At 45.6% G+C, this 11,634-nt stretch overlaps 1 protein-coding gene across 1 annotated transcript in view; it reads left to right on the top strand.

Annotated features, from left to right (window-relative positions):
* The first annotated feature begins 45 nt into the window (after nucleotides 1-45).
* Nucleotides 46-11,634, top strand: part of MEI1 (meiosis inhibitor 1) — a 36,203-nt gene continuing 24,614 nt past the window's right edge. Inside the window, 9 exon segments of the mRNA XM_009701619.1 lie at nucleotides 46-163; nucleotides 2,609-2,659; nucleotides 4,568-4,641; nucleotides 5,320-5,425; nucleotides 5,984-6,187; nucleotides 7,444-7,574; nucleotides 8,071-8,185; nucleotides 9,001-9,117; nucleotides 9,637-9,736. Of these exon segments, the coding sequence (XP_009699921.1) occupies nucleotides 2,611-2,659; nucleotides 4,568-4,641; nucleotides 5,320-5,425; nucleotides 5,984-6,187; nucleotides 7,444-7,574; nucleotides 8,071-8,185; nucleotides 9,001-9,117; nucleotides 9,637-9,736 (896 nt within the window). The 5' untranslated portion in view covers nucleotides 46-163; nucleotides 2,609-2,610.

Below are 11,634 nucleotides of genomic sequence, written 5' to 3'. Positions count from 1 at the left end.
GGCCCCTGGTGCTAACGGGCTGTTGTCTCTGATCCGTAGCTGGTGCGCAAGAAGCACGTCCTCTCCCGTCTCCATGATGCCCTGGCCTGGCAGGCGCTGCCAGTGGTCCAGCTGCTGGCACCAGACGAGAGGGTCTGCGTTCATTTGATAGGAACTCTCTTTGGTAAGAGCTCTGCTGTCACCAGCAGGGAGAAGGCAGTTACCTTTTGTTTTTTTGAACGGGTGTATACATGTGAAGCTTCTTCCCATTTGAAGTAAAAAAATAAAAGCAAAAGAATATTGAAGTACGCAGTTCCATACTTCCACCTTTCTGTGTTAGGTGTGTTATTGCTCCCTGCGGAGAACCACCTGTCATTTGATTTAGAATAGGTTAATTAATTCCCTTATTCCCCAAGGAGCAGGGTTGGCATGTTCATAAAGCTCTTGCAGTTTTCCAAAGTACCTCAACATATCTGTAAAGTCTCTCTGGAGAACAGGGAGTGCCTGGTGTCTGATTTCCCTGAATGCCCTCCATTCTGTTTTTGTGCTTCAGTGCTTTCTTACCGTGGCATTACGTGAAGGTTCATACAGAAATGAAAATGTGAGCTTAAAAAGGTGTTGCAGGATTTAATATCAAATGTGCAAAATACAAATCTACATAGTGATTTTTTTCACACTGTCACTTTACATTTGTAGACATCGTTGTAGCCATAAGACGATAATACCTGCTTCTTCCTGGTGGGTCAGCCTTGCAGCACAATGGTGTTCAGCAGAATGTCAGAAAATGCCTTTCCAGTAACAGTGTCTGTGATCTTGAACATCTCTTACTGGTTTCTGTTAGCATAGCAGTGCTCTGGGAAAGGTCTTTGAAACGTCATCTAAAATCTTGATGCAGAAGAAATAATGGTCTAAATGAGGGAGCAGTAAGGCAGGGAGAGAAAGGTAGAGGGTATGAATGTGAGTGCCTTCAAAGAGCAAATATACCGGATTCCTTTAATTCCATGATCTCATTTGCACATCACAGATAATTCTTGTTCTTTGGGGGAAAGTGACTTACAAGCCCCTTCTCCTGCCTTGACGCACTGAATAATTCAAGCAGTGTTTTCCCAGCTGATTTCCCAGCACAAACTGTGTTGTGCATGGAAGCAGCTTTGTTAGAAACAGAACTTTGTGCAGGTTTAGTTCTCTCCATTGCACAAATTTTTACTGAGCGTGGTCTGTGCACATAATCCTGTACAGATGTGGAGGGAGGGGTGCTTATGGCCAACTCAGTCCCACACTGTATGACCCTGACATGAAATACCCCAGAAGACAGGGGAGCTGAACTTGCATTTCAGTGCTCTTGTCTGCTTTTAAATAATAATAATTCTCTCTCTTTTTGAGAAGCTTTACAATTGGATGGTTTGGGGACAGCTTTGGGATTTTTCTGTACTCAGTGTAACTCCTAGAGCAGTTGGAATCCCAGTGTAAGCTTGGGGCTACAAACAGTGACATGTACACTTTGGGTGGAGCTTGAATGAACCAAGGATCATTGGATGTAAGAAGGACCCCCAAAAATTTGAGCAATGCTGTGAAGGAAGTGTTAATAGTAAATTCAGGAAAATACATTCATTTTTGGAGAGAGAATATTGGGATAAGCACAGGCAGAAGAAAGAGGGTTAAGAGAACAGAGGTGTAGTGTGAGCGTTGACGTAAGAGGAGATTGTGAATTTCAGGTAAGCCTGAATTTCATGCAGCTAATGTTGCGATGCTCACTGATGCTCTATGCAAATCTTTTCCAAAGTATAAGGAAGTTACTGAGGATTGAGCAGATGAGGCAGGAAATAAGGAATTTCTTCACCTGCAGTGTCATAACATTGCTTTAGTTGGTCAAATTTCTGAGAGGTCGCGGAGTCTCTGGAGGGGAGGTAATTTGAACGGATATCTTGAAACAAGTGGTTTGGTGTGGCAGAAGTGGGGTCTGAACCAGATCCCTGATGCTGTAGGTACCTGAAGTTGGAAGGTGCTGGGAGGTAGAGTTTCTCATCTGTTGTGGTGTAGTAGAGTGAGACTGGCTTATTTTAATACATCCAATCTTACGCTCTTGTCATACAAATGCCTGGTGAAGCAGTGCCATCAGGTTCAATGTAACGTTGGAATAATTTCCATACATTTTAAACCTGGTGTTCAAATTTGGTCTCGGGATTTTCAGTACTGTGGAGGGAGAAGACTGTTCGTGGTAACTGATGTGAATGGAAGATAGAAGGGACAACTCACAGCGGGGCTCTAACTGTCTCATTCTGGAGCGTTGTTTCAGATGTGTAATATCGGATACACGCAGTGAGATGTGGCCATGATAGCAGTTACATATTTACTTACATAGGTGGAGCCATTGTCTTCAACTATAAAGTACATTAAAAATTTGCAAGAGAACTGAATGCCTTCATGTCCCTGTGTCCTGCTTATGGAGGCACCTTTTGTGTTGGTCCCTGAGAGTATCCACCTTCCTCTGACAAAGTCAGGCTGATGTCATGGGAAGCGGGGAAAACAAAACCATTCTGAAAAAACAAATTGCAGCTCTTTTTACAAGAAGGCATTACAGCCCTGATGATCACAAGCAGGTTTTTTTTGATTGTGGTTTCTCTTTTAGGGATGTTGCATACTGTGGAAGACTGCAGTGCCCTGGACCTGTTTGTAGAAGGTGAGAGGCCGGTGCTACGTCTCAATTACTGACAGTCTGTGAAGGGAGACTCTGTCTTGTCTGATAACTATAGTGAGATGCTCAGCTTCTACGCAGCTTGAACGGAGAAGAGCATCTATTTTCTATCAGTGCAACAGTGATGAGCAAACTGTTCCAACATTTGGGGGCAGGGGAGAGCGTGCAGATTTAAATATTTAGCATTTCTCTCACAGGTTCTGTGTGTGCTGTGAATTTAGTGTCAGATGGGTAACAGTGGTAAACAATGCCTCATCTTTGGACCCGACGGAAGTCTCAAAGCAAATGGAAATCTTCCTGTAGGCTTCAGTGAGCTTTGGGATCTACTGCTTTCTCCTCAGGACAGAGAGTATTTGGGATTTAGCCGTACAGGCTGCAGATTCCTCTTTGTGAGCAGTCCTTCATTTGAAATCTGAAGGAAACGCCTTCAGGGCGACAAAGGAATCTCTGCAGTCCAGTTAACCTTGGGCATCTCTGCTGAGCCTAGTGATATTAGCGATGCAGTAGTTTCCTCCTGTCCAGCCGTGAAAGATGAAAGGAGGTGTGACCAGTTTTCAGTTTTCAGGCACTTGCTTGAAATGGTGTTGAAAAGGTGAGAATTCTTTCTGTCATGTTACCAGTCTGTTGAGAGATGGATGCTCTCAAAGAGAGGAATTTTAGCTTAGTGTTACATAACTCTTCAAAGTTTTTAGAGATTCTGAGAGTTCAGGACAAGAAAGGACCATTAAAAGATTTATAAATCACCTGTCTCAAGCTATGCATAGCCAAAGTAGGTCTCCTAGATAAACCTCCAGTATTGCCCTGGATATACCAAGAGGTGGTGAACCCGGAAGTCTCTGGAATTTCTTTTTATGATGGTTTCCTAGAATACAAATTAAAAGAGTGTGTTTTTCAAATGAGTCATGCCATGACAGCAAGATACATCCAAGGCAGCCTTGCCACATCCTGTGGAACAATGTTCTGCACAGTGTCTCAGTAAGGGGTCTATTGTCAAAAATTTATCTGCTGAACATTCAGGTGTCCAGGTTCTAAAAATACCAGAAGAGGAACTTTGCTTCCTGAAACTGGTCCACTGGAATATTTGGGAACAGTAAGGCAGGAAGGGAAAGGTGGAGGGTATGACTGCGAGTACTTCCAAAGAGCAAATATACTGCCAGCATCAGGCAACTCCCTTGTGATTTTGTTAGGGAAACCCCAGATGATTTGCAGCCAGTGCCTGGTAAACATAGTTTCTTGTTGATTCCTGTTATTAGGAGAGAGCGGACAGAGTTTTAGTTGCAGTGAACCAAGAATAACAGCCCTTACTTGGGGCTGAGGAGGTGAACAGTACCACAAAGGTGACTGGGGCCTTGCTTTCTGCCAAGGTGTATGTGATAACTGCAGTGGGGGGCTGATAGACCGCGCTGTTACCTCTGGGACAGCAGCAGCTGGAGGAGGAGCTCTCGCTCTGCGTCTAAGGACACTCGGCAGTTTCAGTTCTGATATCTTCTCTGGAAAGATAACGTTTTTAAAGGCCAATTTTCATACTGTAGGAAGCCTGCTCTATTCAATTACCAGAAATTTTTATGCTTTTAAGCTAGGGTTTTGTTTTCGTCCCTTCCTGGTTCCTTATGTTTACTTGGTGTCCTGATGCTCAGGTTGTCGCTTGCAGTTCATTTCCATGCATGGTTTGTAGTGCAGCTAGAACGAGACTGCTGGGATGTTGCTGCAGAGAGCTCGCGCTGGGCTATCAGAAGTAATAGTGCTGGGACTGCCGATGTTACCCTGCTTTCTCAGCACCTTTGTGCTCATTTAATTTCGAAGCTCTGTGCTCACTGGTCTGCTAAAGCCCTGTGGAAGATGGATTGTGAGTGCTCTTGCTTGTGAATTACTTATCCTGTTTCTTCTGCCTAGTTCTGGTGCGGCTTGTAGCGGAGCTGAAGTCAGAACAGTACTTACGTTGCATTTTGGATGAAAGCCAAAAAGAGGTCAGTGAGGATGAATTCCCTGCCCTTCCTTTCAGTCCTTCAGAGGCTGAGGAGATGGGAACGAGTGGCCCTGCAAGACCGCAGCTACAGCACTGGGATGCAGCCTCTGCTGCAGTGGGATGCCCTAGTACCAGCTCCCCTGCTGTGATTTTGGCAGTTTTGGTGTCTACCCTGGAGTTTTCCTGTTGTTCCCCTGATGCCTTGCAGCCACATGGGTTCATGATGCTCTCGTGAAGCTGTGTGGCTTCCTCAGATTCTTCTTTTCCTACTTTACTGTTTCAGCGGTATGAGGAGCTTTCCCAGCCTGTGCTGTGGGCTCTTGCACTCTTCATTCCTAACTTTGTGATGGTCCCGTGGGGTACAGAAAGTTGGGAAGTAGTGAAAACGGGGAGAAATTCAGCTGGTTCATCTGCTCGTGTAAGAACCGGAGGGGAGAGAGAGGAAAAAGAGCAACGGGCAAGAGATTTCTTGGATTAATTAAAAGACAGTTTTGAGACTTAGTGGTGCATTCAGGGTTTTCCTGTGGTTTATCCTAAGTGGTGAAGAGGACCAGGCTTAGGAAAAGATCCTACTCTGGAGGGTTATGCATCACTGAGAGCTTGCTGGTTTGGGGCGCATTTCTGCCTTTGGACTGTGTCCTCACCAGTGAAACATTTTCTTTCTCTGTCTCCTCTGCAGCTGTGCAAAGCAACTACCATGAGAGGCAGCCTGCCTACATTCACTCTTTTGGGCAAGCTGGCAGATGCCATCCCAGGCTTTGCTGATGTACTGGTGGTAGAGCACAGTAAGTAACATGTCGTGCCCCACAGAAGGGTAGAATTCACAGCCCTAATACATATGGGCATGCATGCACTCCCCTGTCCCCTGTGTGACTTCAAGAAGGTCACGCAAAAAATGGGTCCAGAAGTCAGAGTGGCCTTCAGGCCTCCTGGGTTGCAGGTCAGTGCCTTCATAGCAGGTTTGTCGTCATGTTCTTAGCCAGCTTGGCAAAACCAGCCTCTGTGAACTGGGGTTTGTGGGTCTGCCTCACAGGCAATATACATTTAGTTCTTTCCTTGGTCTAGCCCCTGGGGGTCTGGTGAGCAAGTTTAGCTGTTTGTGGAAGTAGCTGGGATGATGGATCTCTACATTGTGAACAGCGAGCTCGTCTAGCCATTTATTGCTCTACCTCTGCTCAGAGGGACAGATGGTGGTGAGCGCATCACCTAATTGTGGCATTCATTAAGCTGCATACACCAGGCTGTCCAGTGGGCTTTTGCAAAGTTTCAAGGGAAATAGGTTGGTGCTTTTAAAAAGTCAGCTCGTTGGTGTGAATTTTTGCTGTTTCTGGTCCTCACACTAGGTAATTTAGTGGATCATCTGCTGACGGGCTTGACGTACCCAAATGAGGGTATAAAGGCTGCTGTCTGCTACTTGTATGGGAAGCTGTACTCCTCTCCTGTCGGCACAGAACGGCTCTCAGCACACTTTGAAGAAAGGCTATGTGGTGTCTTCTTGAATACCTTGGGGCGTGCGCAGACAAAGGAGCTGCAGGTTAATTGTTTGGGTAAGGCATTTCTGAGAGAAACTGCACAGTGCAAGGGAAGGCTTAGAATGAGGAAGAAATCCTGGGCTGGTTTAGATGCCCTGATGTGGGTTGTTCCCTAGAGGAGCTTTTTGCTGCTTGTCTGAAGCAGTCAATCCTTTCTTTTACTCCATAGCACTCAAATGGCCCAGAGCTGCTGCTGAGCTCCCCAGCCCTCCATTGTCCATCGAGCCCCACGTTTGCCTAGCACTGACTAATCTTCAGGGTCTCTGTAGAGCTTGCGCTGTGGCCTGGCCTATCTCAATTTCATGTTTCATCCTAGGAACAGAACATCCCTCAAAGTGTCTGAATGCAAACACTATGCACAGAGGGGTGGGTTTTGTAGAGCAATGGGATGGAGTCTAACAAATGCGGTCTTCACATGTGGGACATCATGTTATTTAGGTTAGAAAGCTAATGAAGTGATGCTTTCTTGCATTTATGCTTCCAACTGCACGTATCAGCTGTTGCTGGGGAGCACAATTTCAGCCTTTCTGACATTGCTTGTTTGTAAAATATCTAGGGAATTCCTTTTTCTTGTAGGAGGTAAGCAGGAACTGGATTGCTCCTCAGATCATCTACTCAGCTACTAGAAATGGATGATGATTCCTTTGAAAGTAGAATTCTGTAGCTCAGACGATACTTCTTGTGAATTTGTAGTGACATGTACTGATGATTTGCATCAATACCTGTAGCAGTGCTCTATACTTTTATACTGAGGGCTTTTGTGTGTGTGTGGATATCCTTTAGCTAAACACAGCTGTTGCAGTAAGAGCCTGTGAAAGTAGAAGGGGAAGATAAATGCCAGTTCTCTAGAACGTATTCCAGGGAAAATGTCTAGTTATTGTTGGGTCACTGACTGTAGCTTGGAGAAAAATGCAGGTCAAGAGCTCTCCCGAGAAACAGTTTAAGGGGTGGGTACTGGAGCATAGAAGACGATGCGAGTAGAGTGCTCCTGAGATCATGTACCCGTGCACAGGCACGCCTCTGAGAAGGAGCAGGGAGCAGATCAAACCTAGCAAAAAGCATCAGCGGGAAGGAATTGCAAGACATGGGGCTCATGGCAGTATCTGGGGACACAGTGAGAAGAAACTCCCTAAACTGGAGATGAGGGCCTTTGTTAGGAGTGCAGGAAAGGGGAGGAAGTTGGCAATGAGTCTCAGGCTGTAAACATTCCTGTGTTAATATAATTCTTGCTATGCCTGGTATGGTGCTCACTTTTGCTCCCCCTTTTGCAGGTTTGCTAAAGGAGCTGCTGAAATCTGACCATTTTGTATCCGTTCTTATGAATAATTCAAAGATAGAGGAGGAGTCCGAGAACTCTGACTTTTTAGAAGGGGAAAATCCACTACCACTTGTTCTCAAAAAGGTGATTGCTGAAGTAGTAGTGAATTGTCGCTGGACGTAAAGAATTTGCTGGCCTGTATTGAACTGTTACTGAGGCACTTGCGTATGCTGTTGCCAACAGCACCGATCGAGGCTGCAGTGGGAAATGGGGACACCCCCGCAGATCACCTCATTGTTTGTTCCTGCGTCCTGGAGGGGGAAATTTTACTCCTGGCCTCAGCTGATTTTACTCACTCATACTTGAGGTCTGATACAGCACTTGTAGTGCCAGCATGACTAAGCGTGGGGGCAGAGATATTCTTGATCATAATCTTTTCTGTTGTGGCTCTCGTTTTGCATTTTTTTGAGTGTATTTGGTCCAGAGTTTTATCTTGCCTTAGCAAGTTTAATCTGTGAAATACATGCCAAAAGAGAGATCTTAATTTCCGTTTTAAATTTTAAAATGTAGCGGAAACTGTTTCCTACTCATATCTGCATAGTTGACTTCCTCTCTCATTTTGACTTTCGTTTCCCAACAGCTTTTGTTGACCAGAGATGAGATCTTACAGGCAGGAAGTTCTCACTGTGTGGCTGCAGTGCTGGTTCACTCTCCCAGCAGATACGCTCCTGCATTTATCCATGCGGATGTCCCAGGTGAAGAAATGCAGTAGCATCTTATTGTTCATCTCCCGATATCGAAGCACTCCCTGGCTGTTTGTTTTAGGAATCAGGCTGGTTCCAGGAAATCCACTGATGGCATAATGTGTGCAGGCACCATTTTATATCAGTAAAAATGACTAATGTGATTTAAGGAATAGAAAAGGAGAGTAAGTTTTCAACTGAAAGTAGGAGCAGCTGTCAACAGGCAGAATGGAGTTTCCACAGCAAGAATTTGGACAAGTCCTTGAGGTCAAGGTCCTTCTTGCACGTCCTTAGATACAAACCTAAACAGACTGGGGTTCCATCTTATCCCACTAAATATCCTAAGTTTGCACAGAATTTGGTCTAGGATTTAGCTTCAGAATGCGGCTGTGGGAGATGATTTGTTATTTCTCTAACTCCCCTAAAACCTGAAATGCTTTCATTTTACAAATTCTTTGGGAGATGTAAAAGTTCTGAGGAAAAAAAAAAAAGATCACTGCATCTGTGGTAAAGCTTGCTTTGTGACTTTTCATTTGTGCCAAAGGCTAGAGCCACGATTCAGCTCCTGCCTGCTGACTTTGTGCTGGGAAGATGCCTGATGGCGGGATTCCTCTCCAGTCACCTTGTTTTGAAGACTAGCGTACCCTGGAGCATCCGCTCCATTCTCCATTCCTGCCATTTCATAATAGAACCGTTCTCCCTGTGGCTGTTGCTATGCTTCCTTGTTTCCACCTCCTTCCTCTGCCCTGTTCTAGGAGCAGCTGTGCCATGCCGTGAGCAGCCGGCCTCTGACCGGGGTGACTTTATTTGTGTGTGTGTGTTTACAGAATTCCTGTTTGAGTGTCTCTCGTGCAACAGTGAAATTCTTATCTGGTCAGTGTATTGCTGCCTTCTACTCCTGACTGAAGAACGCCTTTTCTTCTCCAAGTGTCACACTGTCTATGGTGAGTCATCAACCCTTCTGATAGAGTGACTGCAGTAATGCTGTGGGCATTTGTTGTGCCTCCAGCTGAATTTCAACGCTTTACACACAATCACAATTTCCAGTCAGGATGGATAAAGGACTGAAAATGAGTACCTATCAGACATATTCGTGATGCCCAACATAGCTTGAATTTACAGTGTTACTGTCCTAATGCTGGTGAGCATGCACTCATTATAATAACCAGATATCATGACTGACAGTAAGTTACTACTAGGTGTTTCTGTGGACATGGCAAGAACGGATTTGGGAAGAAAGGCTAAATTCCTTCCGTTCTTCTGGACTTACCTCCAGCAGTGGAGGCTGGGGCCTGTTATCACAGAGCCAAGTGAATGCTCAGCAGTTTTGGGCAGTTGTTTCTGTCAGTGGCCTAGAAGAACGATTGTTCAAATCTTCCTTCCTTTAAAAAATTAATTTTGCTTCCATCCTGGAATTTGGGGTGTTAAAAGCCCTCTCCGTGACTTCTCTTGAACATGTACAGGCATTGAATCTCTGGTGAGGAGCCTCCGAGATGTCCTGCAGCTGAACAATGTAGAGTTGCACAAACAAGGGCTCCTGCTCTTCACTGAAATCCTGAAACGGTAAGGGAGTACCCCCATCAGACTTGCACAGGCAGAGTTTGGTGCCTCAAAATGGAGACTGTGGTGCTTTTGCTTTTTAAGGTTTCTGTCCAAGACCAAATACCTACATCGCTAGAACCTTTGTGTTCGAAAGATGTTGCTCAACAAATGCATCTCCCTTATTCTTGTGAAGAAGGGCCTGATGCTTGCTTCCAAACCTTCCAGCTTATCTTCTTTGTGCACCATTATATCTGCCTTGTCCTGCTTCCTTGCCCGTCTGGGAGGTGAAATCTCCTTTCAGCTGTAGACAGAGCAGGAGAGGAGGCTAGGAAGGTCCAGGTGTATGTGAGCAGGCCAGCTCCTGTGACAAAACAGAGCATGCAAATTCCAGGGCTTCTAGTCTTGTATCATCATCTGAACTAAATTCAAACAGCAAAAACAAATTCTAGGCTGAAATATTAATGTCTTCTGTCACTTTTTCCCTCTTGTTTTCTGCTAAGGAATAACATACCCTAGCTTGTTTTTCTTCTGTGCTTCCTGTTCTTGCCTCTGTGATCTTGTTCCCGTCCTGTCATGCTAGTGACAGAGTCTTGTTTTTGCCACTTAGTTCCCCCAAGAGAGCCCTTGAGCTGAATTTTGGAAATGTCATAGTCAATTTTGTAGCAAGTGGCAGGGTAACAAGGAGAAGGAAAGGCAGCAGTGCTAGAACAGTGTGATGATGCCAGTGTGGGATCTGTCAAAAAGAGAAACCAGGATGTGGGAAACACTAATTACAGCATTTATGCTTGTGAAACAAAGGGAACGCTCTGTGCAATTACTCTCATTTTCTAGCACACCCATTCTGTTTCTCTGAGCTTTGCCTTAGAAATGATGTTTTATTTAAAACTATGTCATAGTGGGGTCTCATCCTGGCACCTCTCCTCTTGGTTTTTCCTTGCAGCTGGATTCTTTGCGTCAGTGAGCCCCACGCTCTGGTGTTGTCCAGGCAGGAGGTACTGCTCCCCTTGGCAGTATGTCAGGAACGGTGGGCAGCTCTCCCTGGCATACCCCTTGTCTCTCCCAGCACAGCCAGAGGGGCATGCACAGTTTGGGGCCCAAAGATGAGAGGCTGCAAGAGTGCTTGCGTTCACACATTTCTCCCAGGCCCCGAAGACACCAGAGTGCACCATATTGCAAGTGGGTTTGTGCCTCTTGAATGAGTCAGCAATACTCCTCCATCCCTTCCTCCCTGCATGAGTCAGGGAAGACTTTTTATTTTTTTTCCCCCTGATGTGTTTTACTTCAGAAGGTCAGCGATTAAAGAAAGGAAATACAGAGGATTAATAGAATTACAGTATAAGTAGAAACAATCTGGAAGTTCAGTGGATTGCTTATGGCTTGGGCCAGAGGCTGCTCCTGGTGCCTGAGGTCCACAAGGCCTTTGCCTTGCCTTGCCTTGCCGACCTCACAGCTTTTTCTCGCAGCAGAACGTGAGGTGACTGCAAAGCTGGGTTTCATCCCACTGAGCGACTAAAAAGAGTGATTCTGCCTCTGTTCGCTTTTTACCCTGTAGCTGGGCTACTACTGTAATTTCTACTGAAGTTCACATTCCTCTCCCATTTGTGCACGGGAGGATGTGCTCCTGGCTTGCTTTAGTTGGGCACATCTCTGAAAACTGAATAACAGGGAATACCTTTGGCTCCCAAGTCTGGCTCCTGTCATGCTGTGCTGCTTTTCTTGCTTCACTTTGGAGAGTGCCTCTGGCAAGCTGGTAGTGCCTCTTGTCCGCATGTAGCTACCTGTCTTCCCTCTGCCTTCCTGGCTTGCCAGGAGCCAGATGAGCACAGTCAGCCATTTACACAGCTCTATCCAATAATGGGATTAATGGCTTGTCATCCCTCTGTTCCCTGGTGCTGAACGCTCAAAGGTGTTGGGCCACA

The sequence above is a fragment of the Cariama cristata genome, unplaced genomic scaffold, assembly GCF_000690535.1.
Source record: "Cariama cristata isolate BGI_N322 unplaced genomic scaffold, ASM69053v1 scaffold12526, whole genome shotgun sequence".
Classification (NCBI taxonomy): domain Eukaryota; kingdom Metazoa; phylum Chordata; class Aves; order Cariamiformes; family Cariamidae; genus Cariama; species Cariama cristata.
This window is presented reverse-complemented; position numbering and strand designations above follow the sequence as displayed.